At 45.5% G+C, this 16,840-nt stretch overlaps 1 protein-coding gene and 1 long non-coding RNA gene across 3 annotated transcripts in view; one reads left to right on the top strand and one right to left on the bottom strand.

Moving 5' to 3' along the window:
• Nucleotides 1-13,140, top strand: part of SLC12A3 (solute carrier family 12 member 3) — a 55,501-nt gene extending 42,361 nt beyond the window's left edge. Inside the window, exons 22-26 of the mRNA XM_075009040.1 lie at nt 2,381-2,492; nt 4,712-4,798; nt 8,438-8,573; nt 9,308-9,375; nt 11,053-13,140. Of these exons, the coding sequence (XP_074865141.1) occupies nt 2,381-2,492; nt 4,712-4,798; nt 8,438-8,573; nt 9,308-9,375; nt 11,053-11,194 (545 nt within the window). The 3' untranslated portion in view covers nt 11,195-13,140. The remainder of the gene's footprint in view (nt 1-2,380; nt 2,493-4,711; nt 4,799-8,437; nt 8,574-9,307; nt 9,376-11,052) is intronic.
• LOC142020827 (uncharacterized) overlaps nt 1-16,840 on the bottom strand; it is a 63,754-nt gene that overhangs the window by 41,536 nt on the left and 5,378 nt on the right. The window lies entirely within an intron of this gene.

Raw genomic sequence — 16,840 nt, 5'->3', positions numbered from 1 at the left:
CCACTGATCTGAAGCCACGACCGTGCAATGACCTCTTCAGATCTGCTGACTCCCATCCAATCATCCATTCTCAGCCATTTTTTTTAGCAGCATCAGGGCCAAGTTTTCCTGAGGACGGTTCCTGCCCATCCCCTTCCAGCTTTCTCCAGGATGAAATTTGGATCTAGGGTTTTGCCCTAGATCAGCTGTGTCCATCCAGCCATTGTCAAGCTACTCCCTAATCATGTTGCTTTTAAGTTCCACCACAACCTTGCCATGCTTGGCCATGACGATCTGCTGATGACATACAAACAGAGATTCTTGAAGGTAACTAAGAGAGTTAGGTGTCCAGTGGGATTTGGGTGCCCAATTCTCTGACATAGTTTTACAAATCTCACCCATACTTTATTGGCCAACTTTCTCCTGGTCTTCCCTTTCTACCAGGAGGCTTTTAATAGAATAGTTCTGAGCAGAAAAGTTAGACACGAGCCTCCTAACCTTGCTCAAGTCTCAGGTTTCCTTTCCAATATATAAGAGCAGTGCTACTGAGACTTGCTTTTGTTAATCATGTGTGCCTATGATGGCTTCTTGTGACCTATCGAGATTACGGTTCCAAGGCGCAAGGCACAGTACAGACAAGAAGCAGTAAGCTATCTCTGCCCAAAAGGGTTACAATCTCAATAGACCAGACAGTCCAGAGGTAGAATAGAAGGAATACAATCTACAAGCAGAGCAATCAATGTGATGATAGCAAATGACATATTTGCTCCATGATTTTTCCACCCCAAGGGTGATCATAGAATCCTAGGGTTGGAAGAGACCTCAGGAGGTCATCGAGTCCTGAAAGCAGGACCAATTCTAACTAAATCATCCCAGCCAGGGCTCTGCCAAGCTAGGACTTAGAAACCACTAGGGATGGAGATTCTACCACCTCTCTAGGTAACCCATTCCAGAGCTTCACCACCCTTCTAATGAAATAGTTTGTTGATATATCCAACCGAGACCTCTTCCACTGCAACCTGAGACACTCCTGATAACAGCCTCTTTCCATCCTCTTTAGAACCCCACTTCAGGTAGCCAAAGATTCTTATAAAATCCCACCTCACTGTTTTCTTCTGTAGACTAAATAAGCCCAAATCCCTCAGCCTTTCCTAATAGGCCATGTGCTCCAGCCCCCTAATCATTTTTGTTGCCTTCTGCTGGACTCTCCAGTGCATCCACACCCTTCCTCTAATGGGGGCAAGGAGCAGGCAGGACAGGAAGCATGAGATAGGAGGGATCAGCAAAACAGAAAAGCAATAGACGGAAGAGGAGATTGGAGGACAGAACAGAGGAAAACGGAGCACAGGAAGGTATGGGGGCAGCTATGGAATGAAGCTGAAATGAGCTGCTGTATGATTATAATTTATTTGTACTGCTGTAACACTTAGGGGCCTCAAACCTGGCCCAAGACCCCACGTGCTAGGTACTGGACAAACACAGAACAAATAGCTTTTTTTTCAGGCTTGTTTGTGCTAAGCCACCAGCTCCGAGGCATTGTCTGTGGGTCCATTTTGGAATTTTAAAAGAAGGGAGCCAGATGATGGTATAAATAGAGTTGAGAATTTCACACGTGTAGAGTTGCAGCACAGAAAGCTTGACTTGCCCAAAGCCACGCAGGGTAGGTTTGGCAGGGCAGAGAATTGAACCCAAGTGTTCCGAGTCCAGGCAAGCACTAGATCATCTCTCCTCTCACTTTCACATGGGGATTATTACAGGGCCTGGTGCAGGAATAAAGTGAAGAGGGAGAAGGATTCAAACAGATACCATACATGAGGGAAAAATAATTATTTTTAGGCAAGGGGATGAGCTTCTCCTTTCCTGGGATCAACTGCAACCCAGACACTGGGCAATGTGATGTGGGATTTCAGTTGATGACATTTAATACTACAGGTTGAACATCTCTAATCCAGAACTTTCTCATCTGGCAAACTCCATAATCTGGTATGATTTTAGTTAGCTGGACAATCACGTTTCCCATGGTTCCATACAGTTTGTTTACACCCACGAGTCCTGGCTCTCAGTGTTCTGTGCTGTTATTTAGCTGTAATTTACCCCTAAATGTCTTTAAGAGCCCAGTAAGCAGTGGAAGTATTGGTAATGCTGTTAGACAATATGACCTCACATCATCCGGCAAATTCTCTTGCTCAGCATCAATCAAGTCCTGAGGATGCCAGATTAGAGACCTCCAACCTGTAGATGGAGCAGCGTGCTGGAAAATACATCCTGGAGCACACTGTTGCATTGACAGGAGGATGGGCTGGCGAGCCCACAGGGTCTTGTGCATCTCTGATTCAGAATTTTGAATAGCCTTTTGGTCCCCAAACCTAAGCACCAATCGCCTTGCTCTTCTCTGTGGCAGGTCTGACGCTCCTGATTCCATACCTCCTCAGTCGCAAGAAGCGGTGGGGCAAGTGCAAAACCAGGGTGTTTGTCGGTGGGCAGATCCACAGGATGGATGAAGAGAGGAAGGCGTGAGTGTATGACTGGGCATTGAGCAAGTCAGCTTGTGAGACCATTAACTGACACTAGTCCCATAAGATAATGCACAATATACCTCCTCAAAAAAAAAAAAAAAAAGGTCAAAAAAACCCACATATATACCATGACCTGTCACCTGCCCTATAGGTTGGATTATTTCACAGACATTCAGCACCCTTTGGGGAGCTACAACTGGAATTTGGCTGTTTACCCAACACCTTTCTCATTGCTACAGAAATTTCAGAAGCTCTTTGTTTTGGTTTTGATCATTTTAAAAAATATATTTGTTCTTCAGGGTATGCTGTTGTCCTGGCATCAGCCTGTGTAAATCAGCAAAAGTCCATTCCAGTTAATGCAATGATGTTGATTGACATCATTGGAGAATATGCCCCATTTGTTTGTCTGTTTATTTTTAAAAGATGCTGTTTGTAGGAAAATGTATTATGAGGCTAGCGAAGCTGAGAATAAAAGAACGCTAATATGATTTTTAAAAATGCCAACCACACAACATGCTAAGGACCATGGAAATGAAACTCCTACTGATAAGATGCTTGAACTGGGTATCTTGTAAAATTACAGGAACAGAATACAGAAAGAGCTGTCACCAGTAATTGGGATAGTATTTAGTCAAATGCCACTCTGCACTGTGCTACAGGATACTAAAACATTTACCCGGCACTTCTCAGAATCTTAACTCAGATAATTTTTGTTATTTGGAAAATTCAATGGAAATGTCCATACTTCATTTAAATCATTGCTCTGAGGTGGGGCTGGTGATGAGGCTAGCAGGCTGCTCTCGGCAGAGATGACTACCCCAGCCCTCTCACCAGAGTTGCTTGGGGCCAGGTGAGAAACACCTCTCCGTGGCTGCTGCAGCTCCACCAGACAAAGCCAGGGGAGGGGTGCATGCTCCCTGGCTGGGTCAGGTCCAGATTCATCTGTCCCCTGCACTCCTCTGCCACAATGACAAATGCAGCAAACCATGCACTTTCCCCTCACTCTCTGATGAAGGGAACAGCCAGCAATGTCCCTGTACAAATCAGGAGCCGGGGAGAGCTGCAGCCACCCTTGCCCTCCCTAAGGGGCACCTAGGGGCTGGAGCAGTCCCAGACGGGATGAGGGTGCCTGTCTCCTGTGCGTTACCTGTCTGGTCTTTCTATCTCATTTCTGTTTAGTTCTATGAGAAGTAATCCCATTCCAGGCACATCCCATTTTCCAACACTGCAAAGCCTTGGCCTGCTTCAAATTATGTTAAGAGGAAGCTGCATATCAAATTTGTTGGTTCCAACTCTTGCAGTTTAGGAGGCATTCTTGAACGGACAGACTCTCAAATATATACCTGTTGAACCTCTCTAATACAGAACACTCGCATCTGGAACCATCCATAATCCAGCATGATTTTAATTAGTTGGATGACCACTTACCATGAGCGTAGCTAAGTTTCCCGAGGTCCCATAAAGTTTATTTACAGCAACCAGTCCTGGTTCTCAGTGTTCTGTGCTGTTAGTTAGCTCTAATTTACTGCTACATATCTTCCAAGGCTCCAGTAAGCAGTGAAAGTGGTGGTAATGCTACTAGGCAATATGACCTCCCCTGGTCTGGCAAATTCTCTTGTCTGACACTGGTCAGGTCCCCAGGGTGCCGGATTAGACAGATTAACATGTAGTATAATATGGTAGGTGGGAGATATTGTTAAATACTCAATGGATCTGAAAAAGAAAAATTGTCCACACCTTGAAAGCTCCTCCTGATTCTTTTTACCTTGAGTATGACCATGCCAATATTTACTATGTGGCTAAGTTATTACTACCATGAATGGATGGCAATGGAGCATTCAGAGTAGAGAATACAAGTCCTGTGTCTGCAGGCCTCAATAAACAGACACATATTTTATTTATAGTAATATTCTGCTTTTGAACTTTTCACCTATAAATCTCCATGCACACCACAAGAGATCCGTAACAATATCCCCATTTTATAGATAGAGAAAGCTGAGGCACATTTACTTGCCCATGGTTACTCAGCAGTCTAGTGGCAGAGCTGTGACTAGAACTCAGGTCATCCGAGTGCTCTAGCCACTAGGCAGGATTGCTTCCCTTGAATCTTCAAGTGTTCAGATCACCTGAGAGTGTTTCTGGGATGGTCAGTAAACCATTGAGTAGGAAAAAATGAGTAGATTTTTTTAAAAATCCCCCTTTTTTTCCTGTTACAGGATTGTCTCTTTATTGAGCAAGTTCCGCCTGGGGTTCCATGAGGTGCATGTCCTTCCAGACATTAACCAGAAACCACGCCCTGAACAGTAAGTTATTTTTGTCTGTGTGTGTGTGGTTTGTTTGTTTGTTTGTTTGTTCAGCTTCTACCAGATAGGGCACATGAAGTTTGGAGGAGAGAAAGAGGAAACCATAAGCGTAACCCAACCATTTCCTAAATTTTAAAGGAATTTCATACAGAAGAAGCATGCCCATCCTGGACACTGATGTTGGTCTTCAGTCACAAAAAATCTGTGTTATAAACTGTCACAGTTTCAGAACAAGTCTCATGGTATTTGGCGATTTATGCAAGGTCGCAGATTCCAGCCATATTACTAAGGAAGAACCTCAGTTTTCATATAAAGGAAAAAAATAGGTATCCAGCCCTCCTGCATACTGAGACAAGTTTGAAAATATGTTTCCTAAAGGCTCATATACCAGAAAGCAGATTAAAAGAACTCATATTATTAAAAAAGAAAAATCTAGTGATTGTAACTTTTTTTAGCATTTGACATTAATGGATTGGCAGGACAGGACCATTCTCAACTAGGGATGTTAATGATTAATCAGTTAACCTAAATGAATGAGGCTTATCAATTATGGTTAACTCATAGGGGCTGGAGCAGCACCAGCCTGGCATGGGCGGGGGGTTGCTCCAGCCTCTCAAGGCTGCCGCAGGTAGGGGGCACTCCAGCATGGCCGGAGCAGCCCCTGTCTGCAGCGGCCCAGGGTGGGGGGGCACTGGGGAGAATGGAGCAGCCCCCCCGCAACAGACAGGGGCTGCTCTGGCCCAGCTGGAGTGGAACCACCAGCAGCATGCCTGGGACTAGGCCAGGCTGGTCTGGCTGTGCTGGAGCAGCCCCCGTCCCCAGCATGCTGCAGGTGGGGGTACTCCACCCCAAGCAACCTCCCCAGCTTCCCGCCCCCAGCATTTAACTTGTTAACCCATTAAATAGGATTTTACATCCCTATTCTCAACACAGAGAGAGGAAGATCAGGATTATTCAGTGCTGCCGAGAGAACAAGCTTCAGCCTTGGTTTTGCCCACATCACCACAGGAAGATGGACTGAATGAATGAATGGAGGACATAGAAGGATGAATAGAAACCATTAGGGTAACATCTCCATAGGATTGTTCAGTTGGCTGAGGTAGTCAACAAAGGGACTGATCTGTAACACAGGACTGAAGTTCCCAGGGCAGTTGAACTAATCTATTCGAAAAGGGAAATCTCTTCTCAAAAAAAATCATCATGCATTGGGATGAAAGGCCCAAAACGTGAAATTTCCAGACAATTCCATCTTGGAAGAACTGAAATGGGCATAAGTAAAAATCTGCAGCAGACAGTGAAATCAACTAGACCCTTCTAAACAGATAGCTGTCATTTTGGTTTTCCTACTGGAAAAATGGACATTTTTCAACAAAGAAAAGAGAAATTTCAATTTTTGTGAAACAGGCTTTTTCAGAAGATTATTAGAATGTAAGAAGAGATATATGGGGTCAGACCAATAGTCCATCTAGCACAGTATCCTGATCCCAATAGTGGCCAGGACTGGAGCTTCAGGGATTGCGTACTGAACAGGGCAATGCTGAAGAGATTGTACCCCTGTCATCACCTCCCAGTTTCTAGCAATCAGAAATTTAAGGCTCCCAAGCATGATTGTTATATGCCTGACCATCTTGATTAATAGGTCCATTGCTGTCCAACATGAGCTTATACAGCATTTTGTTAACCCATTAATACATTTGGCCATCATACCATCCCCAAGAATCATAGAATGCTGGAACTGGAAGGGACCTCAAGAGGTCATCAAATCCAGTCCCTTACCTTCATAGCAGGACCAAGCGCCATCTATATCATCCCCGTTAGATATTCATCTAACCTGTTCTTAAATATCTCCAATGATGGAGACTCTACAACCACCCTAGACAATTTATTCCAGTGGTTTACCACCCTAACAGTTAGGAATTTTTTCCTAATGTCCCACCTAAACCTTCCTTGCTGCAGTTTAAGCTCATTGCTTCTTGTCCTATCATCAGAGGTCAAGGAGAATAATTTTTTCTCCCTCCTCCTTGTAACACCATTTTAGGTACTTGAAAGCTAATATCATGTCCCCTTTCAGCCTTCTCTTTTCCAAACTAAACAAACCCAATTCTTTTAATCTTCTTTCACACGTCTTATTTTCTAGACATTTCAGCATTTTAGTTGTACTTCTCTGGACCCTTTCCATTTTCTCCACTTCTTTCCTAAAATGTGGGGCCCAGAACTGGACACAGTGCTCCAGTTGAGGCCTAATCAGTACTGAGCAGACAGGAAGAATGACTTTTTGTGTCTTGCTCATACCACTCCTGTTAATGCACCCCAGAATCGTATTTGCTTTTTTTGCAGCAGCATCACACCGTTGACTCATGCTCGGCTTTTGAGCTGTAATGACCCCTACATCTTATAGCAATGAGTATGACAGGTCAATTTATGTATTGCATGAAAAAATATATCTTGTTGTTTGTATTAAACTTGCTGCCTGTTAATTTCACTGGCTGACCCCCTGGTATTTGTGTGGTGGGGAAGTGTAAATAACATTTTTCTGTTCACTTTTTCCATACTAATTATTCTTTTAAAGACCTCCATCATATACTCTCTTACTCATCAGTTTTCTAAAGCAAAAAACCTTCATCTTCTAAATCCCTTCTCATATGGAAGTTGATTCATACCCTTGATTATCTGTGTTGCCCTTCTCTGAATCAGTAACTAGTACCTCCTGCTGGTTACTCAGGGAATTAACGCAGTCCAGTATGTGAAGTACCCTTCTCCAGTTGATGCCTCGAATGCTGTTGCCTCCTCTTATTAATGGCTCCACCACCTTACGTCAGGACCCAAATTGCTTCCAGATCACAGTGTCTCTTCCTTTGCAGTACTATCCCATGGCAGTGCCCCTGCACTCAGGGGTTCTCCCCTTCCAGAGAATCCCCAATCCTCCCATCTCCACCTTGCCTCAGTGACCCACTTCCTGTTGTCATCCTTCACAGGGGCAAACTGCAGTCTGAAATGGCCACTCACCATTGGCAAGGGTGCTGCTGCTGTCTCCTGCCCTGGCTGCCTCACAGCAGCCCTAATACCCCTCAGTCCTCTCCTGCTGGGTCTCAGGCTGGGTGTTCCTCAGACTAGCGCTCCCCCGGCCTGCCCTGTCTTTCCCCAACACTGCTCTGCCGAAGGTACCTCACTAGCAGGCAGCTAGGTTCCTCTCCCAGGAGCTTTTCTTATAGGGCCTAGCTGAGCCCTGATAGGCTCCCTCTCATTGGTTCGTCAGGCAGCCCTCTTCCAGGTCTGTTTTTAACCCTTTTCATTCCAGTGCGGTGCAAACACCCGATCGCATCACTTTGTCCTTTTTTAAGATGGGGAGACAAGAATGGCATGCAGGATTCTAAGTGTGGGCATATCATGTGTTTCATGAAGGCATTATCATATGCTTTATCTTATTTTTCTATCCAATAGTCCCTGACACACTGTTCGCCTTCTTGACCATTGCTGTGCATTGATCTTTCTTCAGACGACAGCAACAAATAACAGTTGCCATCTTGCTAATGATACCCCCCCGCTCTTCTTATGTTCACACACCCTAGTAGCATTTATCCAATAGAGCAAATGTCAGGCTAGAGCTCCAGTCCTCTCATGCTCTTTACTTCTTTGCAGCATCAAGCGATTTGATGACCTGATCGCCCCCTTCAGGCTGAACGATGGGTTCAAGGATGAGGCTGTGGTGAATGAAATGAGGCGTGACTGCCCCTGGAAGATTTCTGATGAGGAGGTTAATAAAAACAAAGCAAAGGTAGGGACATTTCCACTGCTATTGGAAAGGATTCTTCTGTCCTAATCCAAAATTCAAAAAACTCTTCTTGCTTCCAGGATTTTCCAGAATCCTGATCCTGCAAGGTGCTGAGAGCCTCCTGTGGGTTGCTGAGCACCCCCATTCGCATTAACATTGCTACAAGGCAGTAACATTTAGCACCTTACAGGACTGGGCCCTTAATGATTTAGGGGCCCTCTGGGCTCAATCCTCTAACACTGGATGTCCATGGAAGTGTTGGCATTCACTTCACTGGTTGCATTCTGGACCTTCTGTGTGCTCTTCTGCTGCGGTGATGAGTTTTTTAAAGCTAATTCCACACTGAAGCAATGGGAGGGACCAAAAAGTTTTAGAAGGAAACACCTCTCAGGACAGGTTAAGGGAGGTGTCAGGGTTGACTGGGGACATGGTCAGGAGGTAGACCCGGCTGCCTTGAGGAATGTCCAGTGTGGTCAGCTAGTGGGTCACTGGTAACCAGGTTGAGTCACACTCACGATTGATCCTTAGTCCTGTGGACCAGTCTTGAGTTTCCGAGATCTCATCTGTGTCTGGCCCATGACCACAGCCCTACAGCCTGCACTCAGGACCAACATAAGTTAATGGAATGACTCCCACAGGGGACAGTGCATGTCGGATCAGGGAAATCCATGTACTTTCCAGGTGGACACTGAGTGGTGTACTTTGTGCTGATGTGATCTTTACTTCTCGCTCCTTAGTCACTTCGACAAGTGAGATTGAATGAGATTTTGCTGGATTACTCCCGGGATGCTGCTCTCATAGCCATGTAAGTAATAGCAGCTCCCAAAGTGATCAGGGTCCATAGAGTACCTTTTATCTACTGTCTTCTCTGGTGAGTCAGTTTATTTACAAGCTATTTTAGTTCTTGGATAGATTACTTTAGAAACAGTCTCTAAATCTTCTCCCTTCAACATACTAAGAATTAAATGGATACTACCAATCCATTTATGCCCTCAAATATACTGCCCCTTTTATGTAGCATCTGCAGAAAAGCCCAGATAAAAATACTGCAACAAGTCCTGACACAATTTACAGCAGCCTCAGAGATGCTTTAAAACAATGGCTCTCCATGAGGTGTATGCACTACCCCAGGAGTCATGTGGTATGCAGAGGTCTTCTTGGGTATGTCGACACAACACTGTTATTCCGAGGGTGTGTGTAGAAGTGAGCTACTCTGGGTCTATGCAAGGTGACAACGTCACATTGCTGGGGAATTCTCAGAGAGGGAGGCCCACCTACTTTTTGGTCCCTGTTACTCCTCCCAAGTGGTGCAAAAGTGCTGGATTCCACAAGAAACTCTGGCCTATAAGGCCTAGCAGGTACAGTATTGGAGGATACATTCATAAGATCACCCACAGGCAACCAGGTGTCCCTGCATCAATGATGCTATTAGATTTTGATTTTTGTGAGACTATCCTTCACTCAGAAACAAGAAGTAGTCCTGTGGCACCTCGTAGACTTACAGATCTTTTGGAGCATAATCTTTTGTCAGACCCCGCCCCCCCGACTCATGCAGCTGACAAAGCAGGTCTTTGCCCACGAAAGCTTATGTTCCAAAATATCTGTTAGTCTATAAGGTGCCATAGGACTTCTTGTTTTTAGAGATACAGACAAACTCCGCTACCCCTGATACTTACCCTTCATTCAGAAATTCTTCCCATCCCTCCAGACAGTGTCGGTCACAAGTGACACAGGAAGCTCAGTCTTTCTTCTGTCAAGGCCAGCTGACTCTGAATTCACTTAACTTCTTTCTGGTCCCTGCCCTGACTATAAGGGTACTTCTAGACTACACAGAAGATCGACTTCACATGATTTCACGTGCCTGGTAGAATTTGATTTCCTGTGCCTGGTAGAGGCACACAGAATTGAACTGTCTGGGGTTGACAGTCAAACCCTGTACTCCTCAGTATCATGAGGAGCAAGTGAGCTCGGCCAGGTAAGTCGATTCATAGCTAGAAATGTGTATCTGCAATCGGCTTACCTGCCCAGTGTTGACCAAGCCTGAGATCTCAGTCCCTAGCACTTAACCCACCCCACAGTGTGTTGCTGCATGCCACATACTGCCCAATTAAGGATTCATTTATGAATGCCTGACCTAACACAAACTGTCCTTGGAACTGAGTCTTAAACTGTGGAGCAGGCTCTGCAAGTATCTATAGCACAATAACCATAGGGCCAGTCAAGTTCGTAAGTTCTGCCTAGTCTTATTGTAGCACCAATAGTGCAAAGAATTCCAAGGGAACTGGATTCAGTATTGTGGACAAAACCCAGAAGATGTGCAATTGTTAAAGTTGGTGGCACACAGGGTATGAGGTATTGATAATAGGATATATAATCTACATGGACTCTTCAAAGACAGGCTAATACTCTTCCAAAGCAAAAATAGCAATGGTTGGTCTCCTCCCTTCTTCTTACCTCTCTGTTCTTTTCTTCTCCTTTCCAGAACCATGCCAATAGGCAGAAAGGGGCGGTGCCCCAGCTCCCTCTATATGGCTTGGCTAGAAACCCTCTCACAAGACTTGAGACCTCCCGTCATTCTGACCAGAGGAAACCAAGAAAATGTTCTGACATTTTACTGCCAATAGATTGTGGTTGAAGACATGGCCGGTCCAGATGAATGAACTCTTCTGATTTTGGGGTGGTAAAAGCAAACTCTCCTGGTTTCAGCTGATCACAACCATAGATAAAGGATTGCTGGTGGGAAATGACTAACTCTGAGGGCACGTCTTCACTACACAGAAGATTGTCCTGGTCAGGGTCGATCTTCTGGGGTTCCGTTTCAAGCACCTACTGGGGATGAGTGAAATTGGACTATCCGGAATTAGCAGTTGACTCCTGTACTCCTTGATATCTCTGGGAGGGCCGCCAGTTAAGTCAATTGCAGATAAGTCAATTCTAGCTATACAATTTCCATAGCTAGAATTGCATATCTACAACCACCTTTAATATCTAGCGTAGACATGGCCTGATTTACACCAATTGCCCTCCCCTTTCTGAACACTGATCTTGCTGATCCTAATCCTTGCACATCCCATGAGCACCTTAATACCGCCACAAACTAACAGGGATAATGTGTTTGAGTTCTCAGATGCAAATTCCTGGGTGGTACCCATTAGGCAACACACAGGAGCCAGAACTGTGGCAAACTGATTGAAGGAAAATTCAGAGCTTTTACAGAAGATTTAAAAAGCAGCCTAAAAGATGAGGGTACACACATGAACAGGGCTTCCAGTTCCCACGAAATATCATCCATCCCATTTATTCTCCATGCATTTGCAGCCAACAGCCCCATGATTCCAATCAGAATGCGACTGCTGGGTGTTAAAGGCTAGGGGATGCACCAACAATCTTAACCATAATTGTATAATAGCCATGCACTCCTTTGGCAGTGAAAAAAGAGGGAGCTGAGAGATGAGAAGGGGGCAGGAGGAAAGAGGAAGAAACATTAATAGGAATGGGGTTGACCTGAGAATTTTGGAAAGAGATATGCCATTGTGCTACAATCCCATGCTGTAGCATAAAGGTTTGTGCCCACACATTGTTCTGCTGCTCTGCCTCCTGTGTCCCCACAGAGGAAACCTCACTGTTAAAAATGTGAACTGTGTCACCCTCCCACCCCTCAGTAAGTCAGGCTTGCTGACTCTTAATTAAAGCAGAGGAAATGAAGGCAGAGATGTTGAGTGGCCCAGGGCCACATTAGGGGTCACTAGCAGAGCTAGGATTAAAACTCAGCAATCTGGCTGTGTCTACACTACAAAAATAACTTTGAAGTTGGGCACTACTCCATATCCAGGAACGGAGTAAGAACTTTGAAGTTGGGCTCCCAGCTAACTTTGAAGTAAGGGAAAATGCATGTAGACTCTCTGCTGGCTACTTTGATGCAGTGCCCAACTTTGAAATTAACTTCCAAGTTAGTTCCTAGTGTAGACGCACCCTCTGACTCCCACTCACCCTATCCACACTGCCCCCCTCGTTCTTGTAGCCATTTTAGAGCTGGTGATGTGTAGGTACAGGCAGTGATTTGCTCAAGGTCACACAACCATCCTCAGCCTAACTCTCTGGTGGTAGAATCATTGCAGCAGAGGTCTAAGGAACCCCAGTATAAATCCACAGTCTCCAAAAAGGATGCCAAAAGGCTGGATCTGTTTGGGAGAAAAGTCTATGCCTCTTCTACCCTCTTATTGCGCATGGCTAACTACTCTGCGCATTTGTCTAATCATAACATTGATAACTATACAAAACTAACGACTCTCACGGATCACTTACCAGATTACAAGAAACTTATTTTTAAGGCAATTGTCCAAAAGTGTTATGCAGCATCTCGTACAGAGAGCCTTAGGTGTCACTGACACAGCTGCATGTTCCACAGCGACAGCTGAGGTTATGAGATAAGTATCCTGGCTCCAGACCTCTGGGATGCCTAAAGAATTACAGGCCGAGGTCAAAGACCTGTCTTTTGACAAAAGCAAATTATTTGCTGAAGCTACAGGTAGATACTGTATTACATTCCAATAAAGATTCTCGAACAACACTGAGAACTGTAGGGATGTATATTCCGCCATACAAAAGAAAGAGGTATTACCCATATCAATTACACGTACCAGTGGCAGTCCTATCAGCAGAGGAGCTATAATCAATCCAAACTACCCCATAGGCCATCTAGAAGGTGGAATCAACAACAAAACAATCCATCTCCGCAAAACCCAATGCAGCAACTTTGACTTCTCTGTCGAGGCCTGTGCTACCGTCTCCATGGTCCAATGCAAACCACCAGCACGGTATCTGGGGGAAGGGAGAGCTCAGCAGTTTAAGCATTGGCCTGCTAAACCCAGGGTTGTGAGCTTAATCCTTGAGGTGGCCATTTAGGGACCTGGGGCAAATAGATTTAAAAAAAAGGGCAGCAAGGAGAGGGATGGTGCTTGGTCCTGCCGAGAGGGCAGAGGACTGGACTTGATGATGTCCCAAGGTCTCTTCCACCTCTATGAGATGCAGCTCTCTCTTTTTATATCCACTTGAATGAATGAACACTGCAGTGGCAGACTTCTGGTCTCCTGAGTCCCAGGCCAGTTTCTTGATCAGTCTCCTCCTAACATACAGCCAGAGGCAGATTGTGTTCCGAGTACCTGCTAAGGGCACCGTGAAGCACAGGATTTGTCAGTGCCACTGCCACATGTGGACTGTCTATCAGCACACCTTGCTACCACTGGCTCAGGCCAGCCAGCTGCAGTCATGGTGGTAGTGCTGGTGAACACAGGGGCCTAGGGATAAACCAGCTCAGAGTAGGTCAGTCTGGCATGATGTGTAAACCCTGGCAGGTGCTGGCGGCATGTCTCCACCAATGCTCCCATGTTTGAAACCACCATTGAAGCTAACCCAGTGGTGGCAGAGTGGGAGTGCTTCACCTGTGCTCTCATGAGAGCAAAGCTGAGGTCACCCTAACCTTGGCATCAGTGGAAGGCTCTGATTTTTCACAGTCCCCTTTGGATTGTTTTCAGCCATGTGTGACATGTGCAGCACAAATGGATCAATTACCAGTGCTGACCTGGGGTGGTGGGGTGTTTTTCCACCTGAAGCTGCTTGGGTAAACTTATCCAGGGTGGAGCAAAATTCCCCCAGCCAGTACTTCAGGGGTGTGAGTGAAAGGGCAGCCCGGCCCATTCATCTCATGGCTTTGTGATAGTGAAAGCTGCTGCGTTTACCTGCAGAGTCCAGTTCTCTCTGTCCTCAGAGCACAGCATGGGTAGCAGCAGCGGAAACTTTTCGTTTGCCATGTCTCAATTCAAACCAGCTGTTGTGATTGGGTTTCCTTGGTCCTTTAAGTCCTTGGCCCCTCTGCTGAAATTGTCATCGTTCACATCACAGACTGTGGAACAGGCCTTTCCTCCACTCCATCACACAGCCCAGAACAGGCAGGGCTCAATCCTGCCAGGCGCCATGGGGTCTAGACCCCACACTGCAAATCGCTAGAGCATGTCAACAGCGGAACTCTTGCGCTCAAAGCCAAGCATGCGCTTTAGTGCTGTACTGGATGGACACCAGACAGCTGCTGAGCATGCGTCCAAGCACAAAATTCTCTCTTCTAATGTAAGCACTGGCAGTGAAACAGTGGCTAATTCCTCAGAAGAGAGAGAGCTTAATGAGGTGCTGGAGAGGCTGGGCGGCCAGCCTGCTCAGTGTCAGCCCAGTACAGTGCTGCTGGTTGAAGGATTTGATTCTGGGCCTCCCAGTCCCCTTTAAATATCAGCTCCCAGCAGAGCAGCTGGCCCAGAGCTCTATTTTAAGGCCTCAAAGGTGAACTTCACATCCAGGGTTCATGTGCAAAGTGCAACCGAAGGCACAAACCACTTTGCCTGCTATAGATATTCCCTCCCCTTTGCTCCCTTCCCAAGTAGGATTAACAGACACCAGAGGTGTCCTGAGCTGGGACTAGCTGTTCTAATTCCTGGCACTTCCCCTCAAACCACTCCATCAGCCAGTCTTTTTCTTACTGATGAAAGGTCACAGGCACGCATTCCCAGAGTTTATTTATAGCAAACAACCCAGAGAGGATTTCAGCACACGAGCAGAAAGGAGACCTAGACTCAAAGTACATAACAGGCATACAAGCATTTTTATCTAGCATGTGCCACAGAAGACTCCAGACAAAATTAATAAGCTCCCATGCTGCCCATTGTGCATATAATGCACTGGAGCAGTGGAGATTATCTACCAATTGTGTAGCTGTTGTTCCGACAGGATCTAGTGTCGGTTTGAGTTGTGGTCCTCGTTTGTGGGCAGCTTGCTTCCAATGATGAGTTTGGTGAGGATGGGGAGTTATTTGAAGACAGTAGTGTGTTCTCAGAACAGCCCTGCACAAACATCAGCTTCCTAGGCTTATGAGCAGCTTCAGTAATGGAAGCCTACACACAACCATCGACAAGAAATCCACTGATCCCCAGTCTCACCTTCACGGATCCACTAACCAACCCAAACACACCCCAAGAATTCCATTATTTACTGCCAGACACTCAAATGCCATAGAACATGCCCCAAGGAGAAATTTCCAGGATACATTCCTTTACACAGCCTTCACTAGCTCCATCAGAGAAACAGACTACCCAGAACAGAGCACCCAAAGACCCCAAGAAAAACTACTTCAATGGTGGGGCTACACACCAACTACACACCTCAGCTGTCACCTGCCATCTCACAATGAAACTCATATACGGTATCATTAAACCATTACAAGCAATCCTCCACGGGGACCTCATCCTGAAAGAAATCTTTCCCCCAACCTCACTCTTATACCTTCAAGCATCCTTTCCCCCATTTTGGCCAAGCTCAAATCAGAAGCAAGCTCTCCAGACAGCTAAGAACTTAAAATGGTGCCCAACCCTGCCATAGTACCAGATGCAAAGCCTGAAGATATCTCTCCAGTGCTACAATAATCAGCATGCCCTCACAACAAACCTTTCACAATCCATGGGCCCTCCCTCACATTCCTGTCACAACAGGTGAGGGTACCCCTCATACTATGCAATAAATGCCTCAGTATGCAAGGCTGTGGGTTAGAGTACTACTGTGTCCTCAAATGACCTCACACAGGAAAATGATAAAAGACAAAAACATCATATTACTCATGGGTGAATGCTTTTCACACACTCTGTCTGACCCCTCTGTCCTCCTCCTCTACAACACCTTCAAATGAGAAGCCGTGCAGTTTAAATTCATAACTTTGCTAGACACTAAAAATCATGTTCTTAATAAAGACATGAGGTTTATGACTTTATCCAGTGCTTTTTTGTGTGCCAGTACTTGCTGGCACGAAGTACTGGCACCTTGGCAGCCCCAACCATAGGATGCGCTGATGGGAGTTGTGAGGGGTGGAGAAGACGGCTGAGTACCAGCTTTTGTTTAAAAAAAAAAAAAAAAAAGGCTCTGATTGAAACCCACTAATAAATATTTTTCCCCTGGGTCTGCAGGCGGGTAAACTGACCCTTCACATTGAATGGGCTCTTAGAATATGCAACTACTGATGCTAAACTATCAGTTCTAATGAGTATTTAGTTGTGATAATGAGCATCTTTCCCAGACTTGAAGAAGAGCCCTATGTTGATCGAAACCCCTCCTTCACCAAGAGAAGTCAGCCTATAAACTATATGGCCTCACTCACATTGTCTAATATTCTTGAACCAACATGGCTACAAGTAGACTGCAAATCTTAATTTTGGCATTTCCTCACCTTTGAGGGC

This window comes from Carettochelys insculpta, chromosome 14 (assembly GCF_033958435.1).
Source record: "Carettochelys insculpta isolate YL-2023 chromosome 14, ASM3395843v1, whole genome shotgun sequence".
Lineage (NCBI taxonomy): Eukaryota > Metazoa > Chordata > Testudines > Carettochelyidae > Carettochelys > Carettochelys insculpta.
The sequence above is the reverse complement of the archived record's forward strand: the minus strand, read 5'-3'. Positions and strand labels throughout refer to the sequence as shown.